This window comes from Motacilla alba, chromosome 1 (assembly GCF_015832195.1).
Source record: "Motacilla alba alba isolate MOTALB_02 chromosome 1, Motacilla_alba_V1.0_pri, whole genome shotgun sequence".
Classification (NCBI taxonomy): Eukaryota; Metazoa; Chordata; class Aves; order Passeriformes; family Motacillidae; genus Motacilla; species Motacilla alba.
This window is the reverse complement of record NC_052016.1, coordinates 62,228,985-62,254,855: the sequence shown is the minus strand read 5'-3', so window position 1 is coordinate 62,254,855 and position 25,871 is coordinate 62,228,985. Positions and strand designations below refer to the sequence as shown.

Below are 25,871 nucleotides of genomic sequence, written 5' to 3'. Positions count from 1 at the left end.
TGAACTATAAGGTGTGCCTGCTTCAACAAAATAATAGTAATTTCAGTTGCTTAAAGAGTTCAAGTCTGCTGCCCTTCTGGGCCTAGAAACATCACCAGTTTACTGCCCAAGGCCAGCACGTGAGGGCCACTCAGCCTGAAAAAAAACCCACCTAAACCAAAAATGCATCAACAAGCTCTGTTATTAAACACAGTAAGAATGATAAGGATGGTCCATACCTACCTTCTGAAGGGTTACAGCCACTTAAAGATGACAGTATAAAAAGTCAGATCCATAGAGTGAACCACTGAGGTCTAAAATTAGTGCCTACAAAGAAATTTGTGAACTTCTGAAATCAAGATCACAGGAATTTTGTCGGGCACGGTGAAATCAGCAAGATCCATTGTATAGGGTGAGTTGGGTTTTGGCTTTATTTGTTGTTTATTTGGGTTTCCCTGTGTTGTTTTGATGAAGTTTTTTTAAATGAAGCAATTTAGATACTGTATATAACACAAAAAGCTTGCAATGTTCTTCAAAATCCAAAGTTTGCTTGTGAAGAGGTACAAAAAAGTGAATTTTATTACATGTAGTTTAAATTTAGACAATAATTAAAAGCAAAATCCCACCCAGCTTTCCCTTCCCCCTCTGAGGGAACCAACATAATCTGAAGTCACTGAAGAGTGGAAATATTTCCATTAAGCATTATAAATATTGCTTGGACAGATTCCACAAAGAACACATTACAACTTATATGAAAATATACCCAAATATAGAGATTTACTTCAAATTAGTTTTCCTAGTAACTCCTTTCTTTGAAGTCACTTGCGTAGGCTTTGAAGATACGTTATTTTTGCACACTTGAAGCACTGGATACACTTGGTTAATTACACACAGCAAATGGCCGATTCGTTCACAATCATGCAAATGCAGCAAGAGATAACCATGCCATTTGCTTCTCTATAATCCCAGGGAGTTAATGATTTAAGTGACATCATTCAGTGGCTCGGGTCAGACTGTTCTCCAACCCCAAACAGTAAATTGGAAATAGGAACAGGCGGTGCTAGGAGGGAGATTTCCTAGGCTGGAAAAGCAAGTCCAGAACACCGGCAGGAATCCTTTGCACACTGCGGCGCTTCCTCTTTGCCTGAAATCTTGAGCTGGATCCACCAGCCAGGTTTGTTAAATGCAAGTGAGTATTTTGCTTGACATTTTTACAACAGTTCGCTCTTGAGCACTGAAAACATTTGTTTTCACCGTGGCCTTTCAGGTTCTGTGGTGGAATAGACCACATAACACTTGCCTGGACCCACACAGTTACGTTGTAGCTGGAAAAAGAACCCCACAAACACCTTGACTTACGGCCTCATTTTTTCAGTTCTTAAAGGCTCCACATTTACTGGCTTTAGCAATAAATTCCTTTAGCAGAGGACCATCCATTTGCCAAAATGCTGTAGTTTGTGTCACTTCTGTCAAATGATTGACACAAAACTTAAAGCAGAATTCCTCTAAGTCCTAAAGAGGTGGGGAAAAAGAAAGAAAAAAATGTTATCTTTGCTTTCAATGACAGAAAATATCATTGAGGCACAAATGCCTGTTTATGTTTTATTTTTGCAGCAAATTGGACAAACACACCCAGCAGTGGCTCTATGTTTCCCCCCAACAGTCATTATGTAAACGCAACAGAAAATAATGGTTCTACCCACATATGTCACTATGTAAATGCAGTTACAGGGGAAGTAACCAAAATTTGTTTCTCTCTGTAGAGCAGCAGTCACAAAAACCAGCTCTGCATTCTCTTGACAACTTTGAAACGCCAGTGTAAATAGGAGATCTTGGGGTAATGCTGTATAACCAAGACTGGGAATAAAGAAAATTCAGCTCTTTCCTTTCACAATGTGAACAAATCTATTTGTAAGGTTGCTTGACTTCCTTCCTGCCTCTTGAAGGGCTTAGCTAGAGCCTTCAAGTTCCATGTCCCCAGGCTCAGTGCACATGTATCCTGACTGGATAGCTTGTACAGCAAAGATTAGGCAGAAGGAAGGTCTTTCCCTGCATTAGAAACAGACTGTGCAACAAAGTACTTCACAGGGCTCCTGAATGTGATTCAAATGCAGCACTGGAGCACACAGCAATCCTTGCAGAAAGTGGGCTCCGGATATTTGAGTTTACTTGGAAATGCCTCCCATGTAATAATTAGAAAAGCCTCACAACTCTCACTGCACCCAGGTGATGTCAGACAGAGAGAATGCCTTAAAGAGCACAAAAAAAAAAAAAAAGGCACAGTCCTTGTCAGTGTAAGGTTCCCCACACAACACTTCCCACTCAGATTATTTCCAACTCCTCCTTTGAGGAGGAAATCTACTCTGTGGTGCAGATCTAAGCTGCTCTAAGGAGGATGCTGCAGCCCTGGCAAAAGGGCAACTGCCCACATTCTTCTAGTTTCTTTATTAGATGTTTGTAGGACTCTGTATGTTAGAACAGACCCTTCCCTGGCTGCTCAGCAGACTGCGCACTGCAGGAAGGCACAACAAACTCTCTAAGCCCCATGAGGTAGGAAAGACTGAATAATATTCGTGTTTTCTCTTAAGATCAATACGGAAACTAGAGCAACTGTGTGTGCCAGTTCTTGACACAACAGTAATATAAAAATATATCCTGGCCTAAAACCAGGCATTCTGAAGCTGCAGATCTTGACTTGTGTGGCATCTGTGCAACAAAAAAAGACAAGCTTATTAGAACTGAACACTGACAGTTGTGGTATTTTTTAATAACAGAATTGACTAGCACTTTAAAGAAAATTACATCATACACGTTACAATATTTTGCACTGCTTTATTAAAAACTTCATATTCCAAGTCAATGCAACAGAAGCATACAATAAACAGAATTATTGTAGTATTAGTAACTCTGGAAAATCTAAAGTTCTGTATAAAAAGAAAGGCTGAGTTTCATTTGCAGATGTATGAGCTCCCAGCAAACTGTACTTAATATAGACTTAGGTGAAAAAGGCACAAGGTACAGCTAAGGATTATTTTAAAAGCTACAATGAGAATCTAGCTCTGACCTAATTTTAGCAACTTCAGTCAGTCATCAAAAGAAACTGCAGGAGTTTCATGTCATGGAGGTATTTTAAATTAGTGATTAGTGAAGCAGCTTCTTTTACGTGGTGTCTTCCAGGCACATCCCCCCCTGAATAAATTACATCAGCCAAGCAATTCCAAGCTCCCTGCCAGCAGTGCAGCATGTAAACCCACCTTTTTGCTAAAGCCCAACCCCGCAGCATCACCCATTCTCTCCTGGAAGCAGCATTGAAGCCTGGGGTTCTCACTTTACTAAGCTAGGGAGATGCAGGTGTGGCAGAGTTACTGGATTTCTGACAGCCCTTACAAGCAGAATCAATCAATCACCAAACACCCAGCCCGCAAGCCATCTTTGGAGGCTCAAATATGGGAATCTTCCTATTTTTGATGAACTTCTGTCAAAGCCATCATTATTCACAGTAGGTCAGAAGCCATGACTGACACTAACACAGCCTTTGGGTAAGGGTCTATCAAACAAGCATCACACTTCAAGGCTCTGAAATAAGTTATGGAAAGCTGCATGCCAGCTGTTGGAAATTAAGTACAAGAAAAAGCAATAAGTTGATTTACTGAGTACCAAAAAACTGCTTTGTAAGCATAAGCAGCAGGTTCAAAACCAGCCAATTGTAAAGTTGCCAACACAATGCACAGATACTACTGAACACAAACAGCCAAAGCAAGCCCAGGAATACTTCCTGGTTAGTTCCTACAGCAGCATGTTAGGGATCTAGTAGTGAAGTCAGACATTCCACCGTGAGGAGGTTTCACTCCCCTCTTCACACAATGTTGCTCTGTCTTCAACGTTTATAAGGCCCCTGAAGCAGCTCCTATCCTGACACTTCATTAGCATACTTTGAAAACTGGAAGTGTTATTTGTACCTAACAAAACAAAAAAGCCAAAAAAACCCCACCCCACCAACCAAAAAAAACAATCCCAAATGCACTCAATCCCCATCCTACCACCATGTCATCACACACAATACACAGCCTTTACAAATAAGTAACTTAAGGCTTAAATGCCTGCTTTTCATTATGTTACTTCCTTTTCTTTTTGTTTAAACCCTCCCCTTGTTTCAGAGTTAGTGTTTCCATCCTTAGAAATAATCTGCGTACTAGTTCACTTTCCCAGTACTGGTTTATGGGGAAAAACTAAAATAAAAAAATGAGATACAAAAACTGTATTTGCCATGAGATGTAAGTCCAACATTCTCAAATTCTGAAAATGGCAAATGGAATTAAATGAAAGTGAGAGAGCTTATATGAAAATGTAACCAGCTGCTTTTCTCCGTAGTTTAAGTCGGGAAGCAGCCACCCATTTAAGAGATTGAACTTTAGAAGTTTACCTCTGCATCATATCTGACAGCAGCAGAGAGCAATGAAAATGCATTTTCCACAGTAATTCCTCTCTTGATAATGTGCTGACACAGTTTTTTCAGTCTGTTTTCACAGTATGAAGTAGCCAAATCCAAGAGTCCTGCAATTAAAACATCATTGTATCAGTCAGTTGTAAAATTATCTCTGCTCTTTCAACATCTGTTTCTGCTCCTGCAAAGCTCTGTGTCTCTATAATGTGCTTTTTCCAAGTAGGTTACTATTTAGAAAATGCAGATTAAAGGCAAATAAGGGCTTTTTATTACCTCATTCTGCACTCCTGTTAGTCTCTGTAAATATGAAAGCTGTCCTACTGACTTGCATACCTAGTGGCAGGCACCACAACACGAGTAAAAAACTACTATTATCAATAAACGGGCTTGAATTACAGCTTGCTGTAATTGCTCTGCTGCCCAAGTTTCCTCCCCATTAGATCTGCTGAGATTCTTTGATAGTATGCCAAACAGTAACGCACTCAATTCAGTAAAATATGCAAGTATTTTCACCCAGAGAAATAGTTTCTCTCCCAGCCTTGACCAAACTGCTCATAGCTTACTTCTAAATACACACCATTTTTGTTTGCTACAACAGCATTCTAAAGACAGCTTAATTAATCACCAGTACAACACACTATAGGCTAGACCAGAAGCCTGTGTTCAGTGCCTTACACTGCATGCCCTGCCCCAGTTTTTCTGGATGTTGCTTTGTGACACACCAGCAGTACCTATTGCATCTTCAGGCGGGAGGTCAACGCTGTCCGTGTACAGGTATTCGAGAAAGGCACGATACACAGGGTAGGAAAACTGGTCTATTTCTATCACCTCCTTCATATCCTCATTCCAGTATGACTGGAACATGGTTCTGAAGTGTTCACACCTAGGAGACAGAGACATCATCTGGAACACTGTTACACACACACAAACGTTACATTACGGTCCCCTTGAAACACATATTTGGGGCACTCTGCAGTACTCCCAAATATTTTACCATGCCCCATCAGGGCCAGCAGTCCACATTTTGGTTCCTAACACTGTAGACTTCATTGTGCATTTAAATAACACTCCTATTTTGCCCATGCTACAGAAACACCTGTGTATACACTGCTATCAGACCAACGTGATAGAATTTATTATCCCAGAAAAAGCAGACTCAGTGAAAAATTATTGTGGACCCTCCTTTTACAATCAATTCATTTAAAGCTATTATGGATACATGGATAATATCTACTACAGGTTTAGGGGTCCCTCCTTCCCTCTGACTTTTTTTTGCCCCTTTGATGATATCCTAAGTTTGCTCTGTACAAATAAGAGCTGTGAAACACAACCACTACCTGATTTTCAGAACAGCTTTGTGGACATGGATGTACTTTCCATCCACACGGAACTTCAGGTCTGAGGTTTCAGGGCTGTCAAACTCTTTCTTCAGAGACTCCGCCACTGTTAAAAAGTCTTCATGTTCTACAGAAACAATTTCAAAACAAACAAACCAAGCAAGATGTTAAAGGCATCTTAAATGGAATACACACATCACTAACTAAAGCTAGCAACTCAACTAAGAATGTATCAAGGAAAACACATCCGTGTCAGGGAGCATTGGCTTAAGCAGCAAAATGGGAAGGATTAATTAATCCAATAGCATTTCCTGTGGGGAAGGGCTGCTCCACAACAGCTTCAGGCAGCAGTGATCGGCAGCTCACGTTCCATCCCATTACGCAGAGGCAGCACAGCACTAAGGGAAGTACCTGGAGAATTCTGTCTCCATGTGGGTACTACCCACAAGATTCCCAGCCTCCCGGCAGCTCAGTGCTCCTGCTGGCTCAGCTCAGCTCTGCCCCTTGACCTGCAGAGTGCTGCTAATGGGAGTCTGCAACACCCCTGAAAATCCCTAGGGAAGAGGCCTGCAGCACTCCAGCCACACTGACACGGTGTGGGCTGGGCCTAAAAAGAAAACAGGTCACCACACGGTCATCTTCCTGTGCTGGCAGATTGGATACAGCCTGCAGGCTGATGAGGTCTTTGCCAGGGCTCATTAACACGAACTATCGCTGACACCGATTACTCAGTTTATGAGTCAGTTATGACAACACAAAATCCAGCAGCAGTGCTGCTGAAGGTACAACCAAGGAGACAGAACCTCAGCAACTCTGGAAGTGGATTAAAGCAGAGATACCACAGTTTTCTCTATTGATGCCTGTGGCACTGGTGTCACAGAGGTCCCACTCTGTGTGTCTCTAGAAATCATACAGGAATTGCAGCACAAGTTGTCTGAGGCTTTTGGTAAAGCAAGGCCTCTGAAATTTTAGAAAACCTAATTTAACCCATTACTTTGATGCATCTTAGAAGTGTGTTTCAAAGCACGTGGCTTCTAAGTGAAGCATGGAAAAGAAAAACAAATTGATTTCTTCTAAATGGAATGCAATCTGTCTATACCGGACTGTACAGAGTTCATCCATATACAATCTGCACACCACTCTTCACCATTAGGGACACTAAATTATTTCGCATTTAAGAAGAAATACTGATGGAACAAACTAGTCAGAACCGGCAAGCCACGCCTGTGCCACCCTGCACTCCTCTGACATACATGAATCCCCCACAGAAACTGCATCTCCTCTGGCCTAACTAAACCATGCTCCAATCCCTCTCCATTTGTTCATGTGATCTTTTTTTGCTAGGTCATGAGCTTAGCTTAAGCTATGCAGATCAACTTTCACTCCAAATACTTTCAGTCCTGCAAATTTGTATTTCACCACAGCCAATCCTGAGTGGCTGATTCATTTTTTGGCAGGGACATTGTAACAGTAAGTAGAACAATAACCTTTACACAGAGTTAGCTCTCCCTAAGAAAACAAAACAACACCAAAAAGCCCAAACAAACAAACAAAACAAAAGGAAAAAAGAAGGGTTTACTCCTATGTGATTAGAACAGGCGGTAAAGGAAAATACATACAGAAAATGGAGATTTCAAAATGCTCACAGAATGAACTCTTTTGATTTAAATATTCAGTAAGATTGCCAGAGTAAGTGGGGAAGAATCCCCAAAGGCTAAGAGGAATTAAAGTGCAGGTAATGGAGGTCAGACACCAGGCTACACGCAGTCTGGGAATACCCGATAAAAACAAGGGACTTGAAAGCAGGGAGAAATGTCATTTAAACAGCTCTCACTATTAGCAAAAGGCAACAGACTGGACAACCATGAGACCTCCACAAGTGTGGAGGCGAGAGAGAGCAAGACCAACACATATTGCAGAGGATTAGAGAATGGAGAAAGTGACAAATGGGATAAAAGCAGACTTAGATTTACTCAGGAGCAGACTGCTCAAAGTTAATCTTCTCTCTCTTCAGTAACTAGTCAGTTCTCCCCTACAGGTGAGATGCTGTCACCTGGACATCTACAAATGTGGTAACATGCTAAATGAGAAGTTATCACAGAGAAGCTGGGTTAGTTCAAGCCAAATGCAACAGTAAAGTCTGAGAGACTTAACTGGAGAGAGGTCACCTGGGATGTGATCCATCGCTCCCCAAAAACAATTCCATACGGGGACCAACAAAATTAGGGTTGGTTGTCAATACAAAAATAGATTAGATGTCCTAAGAGATCCTGAGAACTGAGGCAGCAGATGTAAGATGAAACACCCTGATTTTTTTGAACATGAAAGCACCTTCATGTTCTCCAGGAAGTGCAAGCTAAGCCCTTTATATCCTATTTGGGGTCAAATAAGAATTAGCAGTATGTGGATTAAAGAAAATCAAGAAAAAAGGTTTGGGCTTATTTGTTGGACACAGAGACAGCACCCCACAGAGTAATCCAAGGCAGTATAAGAAGAGAGTTCCAACAGAAAAAGCAATTATATAATGAGTCTTGTTTCACAGGGACTATTATTTACAAGTCTGCCCATCTTTAAGGAAAATCAAAATAAATATACCTGAGACAAATCATCTCATGAAATGCAAATGTGGAATTCTGTTACTTTCAAAACAAGAAAACATAGGGGAGAGATTTGCTCCTAGAAGGGCAAATACTAATGAGGGGAAAGCTACAGATGACAAATTCCAAAGTTGTTAGATACCAAAAAAAAAAAACAAGCCTCAGGAGTAGTCTTCCAAGCAGGAATAGTTTTAAGAGGAAAAAAACCCCAACATTCTGTTAAATGACTCAGGATTCCTTCCTGGACATGAAGTGGAGTTCAAACAAGACAAACGTAAGAAACACAATATTCATGGTGCAATGGTAAAACAGGGCTGGCTTTGGATGTACACTGGCAAACAATCTTGTTACCCTTACCCTGGATCCCCAGCTGCTGCAACAGACTGCTTCCTTCAGAAGGAAGAAACAACTAGCCACTGAGCTGCCAAGCTTCCCTCCTTGAAACAGGAGCCTGCCAGGGAAGCGGCGTGCCGTACTAATCACAAACGGACACAGGGACTGCGGCAGCTGGAGCTCACCTACGGAGAGCAGGCGCCACATGACAGCCGGGGTGGCGAAGCAGGCGAACACATCGTCAGTGCAGGCAAAGTGGGTGAGGTGGGGGAAGGTCACGGACTGCCCCCGGCACTGGCCCCACATGTACACCTGGCCACTCTGCGTCTTGGCCGCCGACGTGTGCGCCGAGTGGCAGGCGGCGATCTCCACCACCCTGCGGGCACAAGAGACACGGTGAGGCACTCGCAGGGACTTCCCAAAGGCCTCACCACAATAACAGCCAGTCAAACTATACAGTAACATTCCTGTACTTCGGTCTTTGCCCTGCAGAAATGTGATGCTGCTTGAACAGGTGTTAAAAAATCCCACATTATGTTTTCAGATTGTAGATTTTATTGTAATCAGATGTTGCTTTAACTATGTCATTCTTATCAACTGACTTTCCTCCTATTTCTTCATAACCTTGGAAAAGGGGATGAAGAAAAAAAGTTTTGTATTTCCCCCTTAAAACCAACACACATCAGAAACTTATTCTCAAAAAGAAATTTCTTCTACCTCCTTTTAATTTGATTTTTGTAGGTTGACAGAGATCTGACCTGTACTTCAGACTTCTTATTTTCTGTTCAGCTTACTTTCCTCAACACTGAAATTCAGCATGAAACACAGGGCTTCATTTGAGGGGAATGAATTCTCCAAGAGCTCTGGTTGTTTTTAAATAAAGTCTACATAGTCCTTTCACCCACCTCACACAGTTTTTAAAATACTAAAGCTACTGATGCTCACTCATCTATCCTGTTCTCCCATTGCTCAGGCAATCCTTAGATTCTTATCTGAAACATTGCAAGAATTGAGAAGGAACGCAATTGTAATTAAAACACCACAAAGACATTGCCAGAGTTTCTGTGCATGTCATAAGTAAAACAGGGAGTGTTCTTGTGTTCAAAATAAAAGCTAGGCTTTCCTGTTTTTTCTCTGTGGTAAAAAACACATCAGAGGGTTTCATGCTTTTGTGCCAGAAATGAATCAACCAGGACAAACAAATATCTTTCCAAGCAGTCTAAGAATACACACACAAAAATGTGTGTTCCTTTACAGAACAATGCCCATGAAGAGTTAGATTTTTAGGCAAAAAAAAAAAAAAGTTTTAGCACAACATTCATATTTTAAATGCAAAAATTATTTCAAGACAAAACTCAAAGAATCTACATCACTTTCAGTATACCTATCAATAATTTCTGGCAGAAAGAAAACTGATTGGTTGTTTTACACTACTACCAACTTATGAACCTCTATGCAACAACTCTGCAAGACACATCATAGAGTATTTATTTTAGGGACAACTTACTTTTCATCACAGCTATCAAGCTAAACTACTTCCCTCACCAAACCTTCTTTTCTTAGCAGAACAGATTCTTCTTTTTACAGACTATACTACACTTCAGCAGTACAGCAGAACATTTACTATAGCACACCTATGGTACACATGCTTACAGTACATGTACAGGGTAACATGTTAAGCATGCATTTAACACCAAAATTCAGCAAGATGACCTTCACAGCTGTTCCTCTGAGCTGACACAAAATGAAGTCTAAACATTCCTTACATCTGTATGCGCAATATTTTTCAAGACAGCACCAAATGAAACCTGCTAAGTAACTGCTGCCAGCATTAAATATAAATGACAAAAGAATTACATAAACTAAAAGATCAGGAGCAGCAGTAATGTGCTTCATGGGAAATGACAGCTCACCCACTTTTAGCACTGTTTCCAAGGGAGCCAAGTCAAGCAAGATGAGTAAGTTCAAGTGACTTATCTCTCCCTTAGATCCCAAGCAGAAGTTCTATGGTATTTTCCCCCTCCTTCTTCCACTGAACAAATGCCAGTTTTATTATAACCCCATGCTTGAGTTCCCATACAGTCCTAAATGCAATAATTCCCCTTAGTTTACTCATGAAATAAATCACTAACAAAACAAAGTTGATTTATCTGCAAATGTACACATTTCTCTTTCACTGCTTTTTAAATTTTGAAATTTTGAAAATTTCATTTTCCTTTGCTACTGACACTTCCTTTGCAGACAAACCAGCCCCGCTTCAGTGGTTTTTATTGTGATAGTTCCTTTCTTCTTTCTATGACCCCCATTTTTTAAGCTCTTAAACATTCTCAATACTGTGCAGTTTTAAATTTAATGCTAAGTGGAGAAACAAAAAAAATAGGAATGATTTCCCAAATGGGAGAGAAAAACAAAGCAGAAATGTTTCCTAGTTAAGAGGAGACTGCAAATTAAGAGATCTATAGACCAAGACAAGATACATTAATGCACAGGTACACACAAGGGCCCAGAGAATGGGACTGAGGTCCACATTTGTAGGTGAGCAGCAAAAGATCTAGCGCCAAATATGAGCATGATGAAAGGGTAATGAAAGAAGACTGACAAGGGGTAATTTCATTCTTTTATGAGTCCAGGAAACCAAAAAACTACAAACTACTAACTGGTACGAGTAATAAAAACGGGTACTAACTGTCCTTAGCTCAAGCAACATTGCAAATTGAATTCTGTTTTCATGGTGGACTATTTTAAACCTTGCAAAAATTGTTTTTCTTTACATGTCACTTCTTGCAAAAGTGGAGTTTCCTTTTTCCCCACTTTTTTTTCTTCCTAATGTACACCACAATTTATGGCCTGGGTTATTGATTTCATAGCTCTAGTTTTAAGCAATGGAACAATATAGAGAATAGCATAACACTTATTCATTATCTTTCAGTATCAGGTAAATGCAAAGTATGTTTGTTTTCAATAACCATTACAGACTGCAAAAAGCACCCAATGTTCATTGTAAACAGTAAGTTACCATCCTTTCCCATATTTTTAACGTCAACAACAGAAAAACAATCCACCAAGCCCTACACATGCATGCTTCCAGTGCTAGAGACTGCATAACACATGCTCAGACTTTATCAATCCAGAAACAGCTTGAGCAAGATTACCTTTCTTTTTCCATCATGATCTGCACAGGGCTGAGCTGGTTACTTTTATTGCCAGTCCCCAGCTGCCCGTAAGTGTTAGCTCCCCAGGCATAGAGCAAGCCCTCATCTGTTAGTGCTAGAGTGTGCGCATAGCCACAGGCAATCTGTAAGTAAATGTATACAGCGTTACTCCTGAACCAAACACAGATGAGAAACAAAATATCGCACACATTACCTAGGACTAGCTCACGGTAAGTACCTCAGGCATTCTGCACTCAGCCCCACAATGTGACGCTTCTCAGTACCTGCATCTAACACAAGCTATGTTGGCTGTAGGTGCTGCGAAGTCCCAGCTTCATTAATTTCATTGGCTGCTCCCAAGGAACTTACTGCACACTAGACAAGTCTCCCTAGATGCTGCCTGCTTTCTTTTCACATGAGGAGTACAGAACTTCTTCATCACATCTTGCAATGCTCTGAAAGTATTTCAGAGCTGGATTATTCTGAATACCATATAGTACGAGTACTCTATAATAACAAAACTCCAGGAGAGCTGCAGTTCAACAGCCAACAACCCTTCAACCCACCTTACCACATTCAACTCTACAGAACCTTCCCAAAAACCCAGGAAATCCAAATTATAGTTTGATTCTCTAGCTAGATTAAAAAAACCCAACCAAAATCCAAACAAACCAAACTAAACCAAATCACCTAAACAATCAAACCCACCCCCATGTCTCATCTCTCATCTCCCCTTGTTTCTAAAAGGCTAACTAGAACACTAGAATACTTAGAACAAATTTGAACATCTGATCTCCTTCATTTGTCTCTGACTAGCACATTTCATTTAACTTTGTAACAAATATGCAATTTGTATCCACTGCATATTTTACCAGTAGTTACAGTAGCTAACTTTAAACCTTTCCAAGCATTTACCAAAGCAAGTATTTCACGGCTAACTTGCAGGTTGTATAAGCAAAATGTAATTCACTGTAGCTAAAAAAATAATTCAGCATTGGAACTAGTGAAATCTAGAAGCAGGTATAATACTCCCAAGAGAGGTTTCCAGCAGAAGCTAGCAGCAGGAAGGCACCTTCACTTCCACATTGGGCATACCTGGAGCACACAGACGCTGTGCAGGGCTGCCACTCTGCACGGTGTCAGCTGGTTCCCGTTGTTCCCCAGGCCGAGCTGGCCATTGCCATTGTAACCCCAGCCATAAACCTGAGTGCACAAGGAAAACAAAATTAAGCCACTCTTCGCCAGGACTACGGAGCACTTAAGACTTAGCATAAGGCACAAGCCAAGAAAAGTACTTATTAATAATAAGCTGTGTGCTATTTGAAGAGCAATACAGAGAAGCTGAAAGATATTAAGTAAACTGCAATGACTTACTGCACTCAACTTCTCCACCCTGCAATTACCTTTTAAAGAAGCTAAAAAACATGTCTTTGAAGCACTAGGAACTTGGCAATAAACTTATGCTCCACCAAAATCTCTCTCATAGCATCAACACTTTGACTTTTACAACACCCTTTCTCCCTATTACTTTTCCTTTCTTTTTTTAAAGAACATTAAATTAGTTATTCTGATGAACTGATCAGTTTAAACGGAAGTCCCTAGTTTATCTCTAATTCTTCCTTTAGTTTTGTTACAGTGGACACACCGTGACACGCATAAGGACAATGAAAACCCATCTCAGCCTCAGGGACTTTGTGGTCCTTCCATTCACAAGGAGATACTACCCCCTGTTTGGTGAAATGAAATAAAACTGAGGTTACAGTTCATACCTAAAAGCAAGACAGCACCATAAACTTATGTCAAATGGAACAGTTGCACAATGAAAGGGCAATGTTCAAAAGAATGGTTTGGGTTTTTTGCTGGTAATTAGGCAATGTGTTTGACAAACAGCATCAGCCAATGTATCCTTGCAGAAAAATTAACTGTTTAATTGTGCATACTTTAAAGAAATAAACTGAGGCTGATTTAACTAATTAAAAGAATTTAACATAATTTATGTTAAGTAATCTACTGCAACATGAAGACAGACATGGTTAATACAACTGTTCAAATTCTTGCAGTTGCAGACTCGGTAAGAATTGTGTTCCAATACAGTCTTTGCCATAAGAAGGAATATTGAAAGACTGCGTCTCCAGTTACTTGCAGTGTTTTCCCGCAGCTGGCTCACGGAAGTTGTCAGGATAACTCTGTCAATAACAGCCCTAACCTGAGCACTCCCTGTCAGCATTTCTCCATATTCAGACACCAGCTTGGTAGATTCAGGTGACAGAGAATAAGGGAGTGCAGCAGCAGTGCCTACCTCACCATTGTTTACTACAGCCATGGAGGAGGTCTGGCCACAAGCGATGCCAACTACAATTTTACCCTGCAAGCAGTTGGAAACTCTGCGAGGAGTTGGCTGGTTGGCTGTAGATCCAGATCCAACTTGACCGCAGTTATTGTAGCCCCAAGCATACAGCTGTCCATAAAAACAAACAAACAAAGCCACACAGTTTAAAGCTTAATAACAGTAATGATAGCAATAGATAATCCTCCCATAGGCAGCACCAGATTGGGTGAACTATCCTACTTAACAACTGAAATGCTTGAAGTTCATTTTCAACAGAAGAAAATTATAAACAGCATTAGGACTCATTTAGCAAATCGGAATATAGCACTTTTTCCAGCTTATTGCAAAAGAAGGATACCATCTGACTAAAACAGAAAACAAAGGGAACATAGTTCCGTATTAAATACAAAGAGCACAGTGATTGTCTTTATAATTTCATTATGTTGAAAAAGGAATGCAAGCCAGAACGTCATTTGTTTCCCAGACACACTTTAACTTCCCAGTTTAGAGCTAGGCAGTTTTCTTCAAAGAACTCTAAACCAGTTTTATTACTGGACACTCATCATACCTCTTCTGCATCTTTCAAGAGCTGTGAAAGAGCAGGGTTTTGTCAGTTCATGTTTCACAGTAGCATTAACAAAAAAATTAACAATTTCTGTCAGTTTAAAGTTTCTTGGGGCAAACTAGTACTAATACAAGCAAAAATAAGAGTTCCTTTTATCTGAAAGTCAGGAAGACAGGGAAGTAGTTTGGCATTAAAAAAATTATAACTCTGTGGTTTTGGCGCCTCCAATTTTTATTACATGTATACGCGCCCACAGCTTGGCATAAAACTGTTCCTGAGGGCTCATTCTCTGGTGCTTCATCCAGTTCAAAAGTTTGCCCTCTTGGAAACACATTCCACAGACATGCTTGGCAGTACAAGCACACTGACAGGTGCCCTCACGAGAAGCCTACACATCCTTTGGTGCAAGAAGCTGTCTGCTGCAACACCAAACCAAGAGTCATGAAAAATCATTAAAAAATTAACACCTCCATCAGCACCAAAAAGAAACCCCAACCCACCAAAGACAAGAACAAAAGACCCCCCACCAAGACAACTCCTTTACAATTAATAACATGAACAAAAGAAAGAATCAGTCCTTTGCTTTTTGTTACTTTTAAATGCTGGATCTTCGATTCCTACTGAATATTTGAAGATGCCTTATAAAATACTTTCATTTCAATAACAGCAAATATTTAGGTAGAGAACCTCAGAAGGTAGAGCAAAATGCCAAAGGACATGCCAGAGAACCATGAATGTCTGCATTCCTTTAATTCTATCATTTAAATACTTCTTTATTAAATTTGCACTGCATTAAAACTGCATTGAACCCCACCAACCAATTATACCAGGTATTTCCACAGAAACTTCCAACTTTGACGTCTTCCTGAGGCTTCAGGTATATTAGGACACAAGGGGGTTGGCAGCAGAAATCTTTCTATAAAGCTGCTTAACACATTTTGCTGCTTTCAACACTCAGTTCTGGTAAAAGCTCAGAGCACAAACAGACCAAGTTACTGCAAGTTACACCAGGGATGGAATTAAAGTACATTAATGAGCCACACTGGCAAGCCAGCTGCAAACACCAAATCCATGGTCAACACAAAGACATTTCCCTGCTTCCACCGAGATTTCAAGCAAGTCGCATTTGTGACAAGAAACAGCATGGCCTTCACAGGCAGCTACCACACAGCAGCTGGCACCTCTAGTGTAAGTAATGCCTCAATGTCCTCTCCTTCCTGCATGCTCACCAAGTTTTACAGTTTACCCAGTCAAACGTGACAGCACAAAATCTTTCCTAAATGTAGGTTCTTCTTTCAGATAAAACACAGACCACCTAATCCAATCTCTCCTTCCTACCCTTAAAATAGTTGGTATTACTGTTGCACTGCTATTCCATACTGGGCCACAACACAGACATGCTCAGATTACCAGGATGAGAAGAGCCATAGTTTCCCTTTTCACTGTCAAAAGGTTTTAAAATTAGAGCTTTACTTTTGTTACTGCACAGCTGAAACCAGATTTTCCACTGTGCATACATTGGTCAAATCTGCATAACTGGAAACTAATTGCATGTGTTTGCCATGACACATAGCCTGAAGCCACATAAACAGCGTGAAGCAGACTTGGATATAAACCCAGTGCTCTTTCCTTAGCTACACAACAAGGTATTCAGAGGTGTGCAGAGCAACATTCTTCCGCAGTACCAGTGTCAAAATGCAAGACATTTCTACAAGACTAAATTCTAATCCAGTAAATACAAATTCAACACACCCCCTAACTAAGAGAACTGCAAGCAAATAAATTACATTTTGCACCTCACAAACCATTATTTCACTTCTAAGTGGTACATCTTTCTAGTCTCACCCCTGTGAGAGACACAAAAGTTTACTAAGGTGTATTTCCCTAGTTCTGGGAACAAGGTTCTGGGGTTGCTTTTTGGTTTGTTGGGGTTTTTTTTGGCGGGGGTGGGGTTAGTAATTTGGTTTTGGGGGTTTTTTTGTTGTTTTCAAGTCTGCTCTGAAGAAAAGGACACCCCATTTTGAGACAGCAAGGAAAAAGGTTGTATTTGTAATTCTGTAATTACACTGTAGAAACAGACAGAAGTTCAAACTGCATTCACCTCCACTATTCACTTCAACAAGGAGATTAAGAGATTTGAACAGGTTGCAACTTACATCCCCATCCAATGAGAGTGCCATGGAATGATGAGAGCCACAAGCTACTTCCACCACTTTCTTTATTAACAGATTTGTGCAAACTTGAACAGGAGTAATGCCCTGATTGGTTGTGCCATTTCCAAGCTGGCTGTAACCATTATGTCCCCAGGCATACACTTCACCATCTGCAAAAACATTTGTGATGAAAACCACTAAAAATTCCAGAGAGGTTAAGACAGAATTTTAAGAAATTAGCAAATACCAACAGGAAATTGAAAGGATATTAACAAACTATTACAAGAATCATCCGTATGCTAGAAAATTACATACTATGTTTTATATTCATACATCACATCATATCCTCTAGATTGTGGAAATAATGGAAGTGCACAGGTAAGACAAAGAACATCATAAGCAACAGCGTAAAGTGCTAAAACCTCAACATAGTGGAAATGGAAACTTTAGCAATTACAAAATCCATTTACTTCCACTTAAGACCAACAAGAACCTCTTAGTGTACATTAGCCAGTTAACAAGTTAATACAATTACACTATAATCCATTCCTGTTAAATGCAAGTTTTACTTAAAATCTCTAACTTATGTCTCTATACTAAATGTTAATTTCGTACCTTCAGTACATAGAACAACATGGGGTCCACTTCCATAACTGAGACTGGAGATCTTCTTTCCACATAAGGCTTCCAATTTCTTTGGTACTATTGTGCTCTGATTATCTCCAGTTCCCAAACAATTACTGCAATTCAGTCCAAAAACAAATACCTGAAAAACAAAAGAATACTTACTTCAAATGTTTTATACTCAGGTATGCACGTATGTGTAATACTCAGGTCTTCATTAACTGGGGAGAGAGTTTCACCTTGGATCTCTGGGGGCCAGAGACATCCCACATGGAAATTAATGACCTCAAAAGTCTGCACAAGGACACTTTGGGTGTTAACTGATGAGTCTGAATTATTCCGATTCGTACAGTCCTGGAAGTTAGGCTTTTTATTTTCAGGAACTGCACCATAAAAAGTGGAAAGAAAAGTGGAAGACACCACCTTCTTTTAAAAGCAGTTTGTAAATAGCAAATAATGCATAAGCATGTAAAGAGCTATACTGAGGGAGGCTCATCTACAGGCACTGTTGACAGGATTTAGGGGGGAAAAAAAAATCCTTCTCTACCCAATCCTTCAAAAAACTTTCCCATTACAGAACATCCCAGAATACCTGTCTCATTTTCTTTCAGCAGCACTATGCTAACTCATTATGAGTTTCTGAATCATTAAAACCTACAGATAATCTTCCACGGTATTTTTTACTTAGCAAGCTATAACCTCATTTTCCATCTTCATACCTGTTGGCGCTTAACTTCAAGCTACCACACCTTCTTTTAAATTCTACCTGTCTTCAAAAGTGCATATAATCCATCCTGGTCTTTGCCGTGTGAAATTTTTCTAAATAGTCCATTTATATTGTCCCCACACAAAACTTAAAAAAAAAAAAAATCAAACATTATATCCACCACATTTTAGAAAACACAGATTTCACATAATGCTTTTGAGAAGCTACTAATGTACAACCATTCTGAAACTAGCCAATTGTGGGGCAGCCGCCCCACAATTCGATGCCAGCTCACCTCGTCGTTGTGCGTGATGTAAATGGCTTCGTTGGCCGACGTCCCGAACACACACGCTTTCCGAATGGAAGCGATTTCTTGGGGGGAAAGTAAGGTAAATATCGGCCACTTGCCTACGTCCACCATGATGCTGCTGTGTGTCATGACGCCTCTACAAGCACGAAGACATTGCTGTAATTAAAAAAAAAACAAAAAGCTTATTAAAAAGAGTGCTTTGCACTTTCATTAACAGACAATAAGGTAAATTCCTTTACATGGAGAAAAAAGACACGTAGCTCTGAAAGCAAATATTCTGTTCTGTATGAAATTTGTAATTGTATTTCCATGTATTTAGGTGAACAAAAAAGCTAGTCACTGGAAAAACAAATTGTTTTCTTAACAGGGTATTTAGTAAACTACATTCAATGCAGCTAAACATCTGCTCTTTAACAAGCAAACTTATTAAAAATTTGTGATCTAGCAAATATCCACTGGTGGCAGACTGGAATTCTGAGGGAATTTTCAAAGGGGATTTCAGCTGCAATTCCAATTCATAAAATTTTCACTTGTGAATTTTTTGTCATCTTACAAGTTACAAATGCCATGTAAGCAAGCAGTTGATACATATGTGAAACATGCAAATAAAAATAAGGCTGGAGCTCTTGTGAACATGACCCAAATCTGCCATCTCTTGTGTAATCAAAAGCTGTTATGGTCAAAAAGTATTTGTGAGAGCAGGAAAGCACGAGCTTTTGCAATTAGGCAGTGAAACACATCCGAGCACAGCAATTAGGTAAAATTGCCATAATCTGTTACTTAGAAACAAGGCGGATCGCATTAACAGCTGGAAACATGACAGGGTATAGAGATGTTTGCCAATGAACACAAATGCATAGAACCCATTCTTCTCCAGCACTCCCTCTTCCCAGCTTCCTCCAGACGACTGCAGCAGCTCAGGAGCAAAGCTGACAGCACAAACATCCAGAGCTTATCGAGGCGTTCAACCCTGCGCACAACATCGCTCACACCCTGAAGGGACTCTGCCGCTCACAATCTGTGATCCATGCCCAGGGCTATCAGCAAGTTTTGTGAAATGTGGAGGGCATTAGGTGAAGAGTTCCACAGAATGTCAGTGACAAGACAAATCACCATAAAACAGTAAAAACCAAAAAGGCAGGAAATCGTTCCATGGGTAAGAATTGCAGTCTCTACCCAGATGCCATCCTCCCATCAACACTTAGTTCTTTCCTTTTCATTCATTTGCTTCAGGGCAGCCCAATCCTCCTATTCTCTGCTGTGCTGCTTTCAAGTCAGGCTACCTCCTGATGATGCCTGGGTACCAGATATGGATAACAGTGAGAACACAAAACAGCCTCTCCGCTCTTCTCCTGATGCTTGGTTCTCAAAACTGTGCTGACAACCAAGACTGGGCTTCAGAAAGCCTTTTAACAACAGCCGTCAACTGCTATTCAGTGCAGATGTTTCTTGGAGGAAGAGAGTTTAAAAAAAGTAGCAAAAATAACAATATAAAAACAAAATTTGAGAAACACAGAGGTCACTGTGGAATTATGTCCATTAAAAAAAAAACCCTAATACAAAACCCAGGGAGGGTTGCTTCCTAATCAGATTTCCTAACTTTGATCCAACAAACCCAGCTTGGCTCTACAGGCAACTCTCTTACTAAGAGCCTGACCTAACTCTCCCTTTCACATTTGAAGCAGGTCTTGAAAACACCTGAAATCTCCAGACAGCAAATGCATAATAGATTTATTTGCAGAATGGGTTGGTTTGGTTTTTTGTGGGGGGGAAGTCTACCTGATGCCAAGGCATGGCACGTTCTACACAGCTAAACAGGTTTGGATGCATTTAAGCCTTCTTAATTTCCAGTCCAGTTACAAGCACAGGCTAGTTAGCTGCTAAGATCTGTCACCTCACCTTGGCAAGTCTTTTAACGCATGACATTATCAATCAATTAAAACAAGGCAGCAATTACTTGTTCTTTTGAGCAGACCGAGGAAGTGTCCCTTCTGACTTCACCTATTTAACTTGCCTCATCTAATGTACAACTGCCAAAGCACAAACGTGTCAACCTGAATTTTAAGAAAGCTATTTTCATCACTGAAGTAATTTTCAACATAACCTGTGAAGACAGGAAGACAAATTGTTATTTTGCTAGAAAATATCCCAGCCAATTGACAAGTCTTACAGCACCCAGAGAACCTATTCTACTCTGAAAGTAATAAGTGTAATATGTTGCCTTTTCTCTCCCTTCCTGATCTGTGCACTAGGTCTCTAATCCATTTGACTTCTTTCTCTTCTGCTCTGTGTGACTCATTAATCACTGCTCTTTGACAAAACCTTTCCAAGCACTTCCAAAACTTATGCAAGTTATGCTGCACTTCCCACACAGACAAACTAATACTGACAGGTACAGGCTTTCAAGCACACAAGACTTCCCAAATTTGAGATACGAGCAATTAACTCCATCCACAAGTGAAGATCCTTACAATTGTTAACAGGTGTTAACATTGCTTTAGCCAAAACCACGCTGTATATTTTCAGCCATTTCAACTGTTACTACAATTCCACAGTTATTTCAGGGGTTTCCCTCGAAAGGCTGTTAAGGACAACTCATCTGCCACTTGCAAGTTTGTTTCTTTAATAAATCTCAATCCTAAACTCTATCCAGGATTTAGCAACCAACGAAGGTTCACAAAAATCCTTAAACCAAACAAACAACAAAAAACACTCTCCTACCTTTTATGTAATATGTACTGTTTCTCCTCAAAGACGCACTTCTCCCTACTCTTGAAACTAACTACTGTCCTTAGATTCTGCTGTTTGCTGGAGCACCTATCATCACTGGCTTTCACCATTTCTATGGCAGCAAGAGCAGCTGTTTTCCTTTATCCTTTTGTCTAAGGGAGAGAAATTACATACAAACCTGAAAGTTCTGGGCCTTATACACTGACTACTGTTTCTTAACTGTAATTGCGCATAGAAAGCTGATTTAACTATTTATTTTTCATTTTCCAGAAAACAAATGCTCCACCTAGGTGGAAGAACCACCTTTTTCCCTTTAAAAACAGATTCCTTAACAACCCCAGCCAATTTCCTAGTTGTCCAATAAAAGTTCTGGCAGTCACAGGAAGGAAAAAAAAATCTACAAGTGAGGAAAAAAGTATTCGAGAAATCTATTTTTAAATGTAGGATTGTAAATGGAACTATCAGTAAAGTTACTCAGTGTTATCAAAACTGAAACCAAACTGATGCTAGGATCCTGTAAGACATACTGCACACTTCCTAAAAGAGCAGATGCTCTGTGGTACCGTGGCTGACCCCTCACACCAACCACTCACGCTTCATCTCTGCGCAACATTTGCCTGAATCTGGGGGGGACAGGTACGTGGGAAGTTTCCTCCGGGCAAATCCTTGCCATGAAATGCTGATGGATCCAAGAGACTCCAAACATGGCACAGCAAGCAGTAGCACAAAGAAACCCAGCGCCCTTCCTTCACCCTTCCTGCAGAGCGCCAGTCCCACACCTAAGGCTATTCACTTTTCTCGATAGGACCCTGCTACACCACAGACTGCGCAAGGGCTGCACCTCAGCTGAGAAGTTTGTAAGAGCAGATTTGGAGCCCCAAGCAGTCAAGGTATTTTAATCTGCATGCTAATAGCTCTCTCAATATATTAGCTTCAGGCTATTGCTCGGATTCTGTGTGCAACAAGGCAGCAGTGGCTCTGAGGAGTATCCGTCATATATCAACACCCGGATCTCAAGTTAATTGCAATTAAAAACCTTCTGAGTATAAAACCCCTGAGCTTAAATTGGTTGCCCAAGTCGCTTTTAGAAACACTGCATGCCACCTCTCAGCTGTTAATTTCTGCTGCATGATGCAGAGATAAACAATTATACAACAGAAAGCTTTACTTCTGCTGCAAAATGGACCACCAGAGGGAGTTTACGTTAACAACGCCTCACGGGGCTCTGACATCCCCAAAACGATCCAACAACCTCAGTAGCCAAACAGAAACGGAGATCACTCCTTGGATTTCACTTAGGCTAAAAATAAACAAAACAAAAAAACAAAAAAAAAGGCGACTTGTAAAAGAAAGGAAAGTGAACCGGCCACATATTGTGATGAAAACGAAATTGACCTCAGGGTAGGCACCAACATCAGGGGAAAAACATCTACATCTGCTCACAATTTTAAAAAGCCACACACTTTTGGAGCCATAGGCCCCTCAAAAATTCTGTGTTAATCTACTGCCTACACATGCATCTCCTCAGTAATTTGCTAACTAAATAAAAAGCCTGCAAACCGATTCACAGCGGCACATGAAAGACAAACATAAATCCCTGCCTTAAAAAAAGGCAGCGTTTACAAAATGCTTTGTTAAAATGATTTTAGATACCGTTCTACAGAGTTTATAGTTCAGCTAAATAAATCCACGCTGGATAGAACAATAGCCTAACACAACATCCTACCGGGAAAACAGTACCAATTGTCCTCACAACAAAAAAAACTACAGTTAACTCCTCAAAGATTATCCCCTTATTTGCAAAGGCTGTTGGAACACAATCGCACATTTGTTTGTTTCATTCCCTCCTTAGGCTCCAATGCTGCAGCTTATCCCAGCTAGGCAGACCGACTCCTGCACAGAAAAACTGCAGGCTCAGGCCTTCATTTCTCCTAATTGTCTTTAGGAATTATGAACAGCAGTGAGAACACAAAAGCTGGGATATCTGGCTTTAGAACAACACAGAGTGACTGGCACACTTAATCCCTTTTTAATTTGAAGTACACCTCAACCAAGGAAGACTCAAATCCTTCATGACACACCAATGTTCCCAGTTTACATTTGCTTTTTTTTGATTTCATATTTTGGCACTGAGAAGAAATACAGAAACCATATACTATCATTATATTAACAATACTATTGATATTAAGTAGATGTATGAACCAAGGGATGCTACTGAGGCATTCTCCCTGCCAATGAAGAGACTTGCACTCCCTGAAAACGTGTGCCTTAACTTACTTTCCTTGGACTTTACAGGAAGCAAAATCTCTATGGCAAAACTCACATGTTCCAAACCTCTACACAATTCATTTACAGATGCCCTTAATGAGCCACACAGGGGAGGAAAGAACTGCTGATCCAAGGGCTGACAACCAGACCTCCTGTTAGCTTTGAGCAACCAGCTGAGAAAGATAAGCAAGCAAAAGGCACCATCATGCACATGAACGCTACTGAACGTGACTCATTTAGCCACAGGAAACCACCTTTATGAGGATGACAGTCATCCACCCACCACAACAAACCTCCAATTACAAAACTGTAATTACAGCCACACTTTGCCTTATTTTCTTTTTTTTTTCTTACCCTAAGCCATTAGTGCAACTTATCAAATCCATTCACTGAGAACAAGACATCTTCTAAAGCAACGCCTGTCTTTCAATCTGACATATACAGAGATAAGCATTCAAGGGGAAACATTCATATTAAGGCACTAAAGAATGAATGCATCTTCCAAACAGCTTCTAAAGTTTTTCCTAAAATACTCTGTGCTCCAAACACATTCCCCATTTACGATGCCTTGTACCCTTTTCTCTTAATCCCACCCCTCGTCGGAACGATTAAATCCCATTTTACCTTCCGTCAGTAGAGGACAGCACAAACGGGTCACTTGAACTTTCTAAATCAGAACCCTGCAAGTTCCTTATAAAACAGGGAAATAGTCCTTTAGCGTTAATTTACAAGAGTTTTCTAAATTGGAATTTTGCAAGTTCCTTTAAAAAACAAAACAAATACCCCTTCAGTTTAGAAGAAGCGCGTTAAAAACCCGAACAAACGCTGTAAATATTCATAAAAAGCCGGGCGAGGAAAAACAAAAAGCGTTGAGTTCCTCCTGTCTCTGTTTTGTTGGGTTTGGATTTTTTGGGGTTTTTTTCCGACCAGCCGGGTACCGCAGTCAGGCTCCAGGAAGCCGGCGACAAAAGGGAAGGATAAACCGCAACACCACGAATCAGGAAAATAAAAGAGAAAAAAATCAGTAAGAACATGCAGTAGGAGCCTTCCAGAGGGCTGGGGGAGAAATTGGCTGGCGGCGAGACGGAGCGCGGGTGAGGGTCCCTCCCCAGCCCTGCTGCGGCGACGAGTACCCTCTCCCTCCCTCTCTCCCGCTCCGCACGGGCACCGCCACCCTCGCCGCCCCGCACAGCCGCAGTGCCCTAGCCGGCCGGCGGTGCGAGGGGCTGGCGCTGCTCACCCGGTGCCCGCGGCAGCAGCTCCCGGCGGGCTCCCCGCGGCCGCCCCGCCACCGCCGCCGCCGCTCGCGCTGCCCCTCACGGCCGTCGGGGCCGCGCGCGCCGCCGGCGCCCGCGCACGTGACCAAGGCGGGGGGGGGGGGGGGGGGGGGGAGGGGGGCAGGGTTGCGCCGCGTCACGTGACCCGCCGGAGGGACGCGGCAGCGCGGAGCGGGGGAGGAGGGGTGGGGGGAAGCCCCCCCCGCCTCTTGACCGTTCGCGCGCGCTCCGTCACGTGGGCGGCTCCTCGCTCCCCATTGGGCGCCGCGGGCGCGTGACGCATCCCCGTGTCCGCTATTCCCCCCCTCAGCCTGGCGCGGCGGGGACAGGGCGGCTGGAAGTGACCCCGGCGTCAGCCTGAGTCCAACCTCCGGCCGAACGCCACCGTGTCAACCAGGCCATGGCACCGAGTGCCACCGGCAGCCTTTCCTTACGCACCTCCAGGGACGGTGACTCCACCACCCCGGGCAGCCCATTCCAATGCTCAGTCACTTTCTGATTCCCTGGCACAGCTTGAGGCTTTGCCCTGCTGTCCTGCCGCTAAATTACCTGGGACAAGAGGCCGACCCGCACCTGGCTCCACCCTCCTGTCAGGGAGCCGCAGGGAGCGATGAGGTTTCCCCCCCGGGCCGCCTTTTCTCCAGGCTGAACGATCCCCTCAACCCCCAGCTCCCTCAGACGCTCTTAGTAAGTGTGAAAAACGCCAATCACTTGGTTTTAAAAATTTAAAAGTTGAATTGTAATAAAATGGTTATAGAAATACCAATATAATTAGAGTAATAAAAATTTGAACAATTGAGATGAGGACAATACGAGACAATAAGAACAAAGAGTTACGGACGGTCCGGGTGCCTTTTCTGGGCAAAATAAGCCCGATAAAGGACACACGTTAACAGAGGATTAACCCTTAAAAACAATAGCCTGTTACATATTCATACACCTCATACATGATGCATAAATTCCATTCGAGCAAAGGATTCTGTCTGGTCAGTGTCAAATTCTTCCTCTTAATCCTAACAGCGCCTTCATGACTGAGCGAGGTGGGAAGAAGTTAGTTTACAGCTGAT

The 25,871-nt window shown here is 41.5% G+C and overlaps 1 protein-coding gene across 3 annotated transcripts; it reads right to left on the bottom strand.

Moving 5' to 3' along the window:
• Positions 1-524: 524 nt before the first annotated feature.
• Positions 525-25,349, bottom strand: RCBTB1 (RCC1 and BTB domain containing protein 1). Of its 3 annotated transcripts, none has more exons than XM_038129845.1 (12): positions 25,243-25,349; positions 18,515-18,685; positions 17,505-17,655; positions 16,893-17,059; positions 14,142-14,300; positions 12,938-13,045; positions 11,843-11,985; positions 8,876-9,066; positions 5,761-5,887; positions 5,155-5,306; positions 4,403-4,533; positions 525-1,491 (listed from the first exon to the last, which is right to left on the bottom strand). In XM_038129845.1, the coding sequence occupies exons 2-12, from the start codon at positions 18,656-18,658 to the stop codon at positions 1,351-1,353; spliced, it is 1,614 nt and encodes a 537-aa protein (XP_037985773.1). In that variant the 5' UTR covers positions 18,659-18,685; positions 25,243-25,349; the 3' UTR covers positions 525-1,350. The 3 variants fall into 3 exon arrangements, with proteins under 3 accessions (XP_037985773.1, XP_037985758.1, XP_037985765.1); XM_038129830.1 differs by lacking the exon at positions 25,243-25,349 and adding an exon at positions 24,768-24,861; XM_038129837.1 differs by lacking the exon at positions 25,243-25,349 and adding an exon at positions 24,152-24,558.
• Between the last annotated feature and the right edge of the window lie 522 nt (positions 25,350-25,871).

Excerpts from the sequence above, each read along its gene's own strand:
- RCBTB1 (XM_038129845.1), bottom strand. The coding sequence starts at position 18,658 with ATGACACACAGCAGCATCATGGTGGACGTAGGCAAGTGGCCGATATTT. Across the intron at positions 5,888-8,875 it reads GTGGCGCCTGCTCTCCGTAG|AACATGAAGACTTTTTAACA; the intron begins GTGAGCTCCAGC and ends TTGTTTCTGTAG. Across the intron at positions 5,307-5,760 it reads AAAGCTGTTCTGAAAATCAG|GTGTGAACACTTCAGAACCA; the intron begins GTAGTGGTTGTG and ends TCTGTCTCCTAG.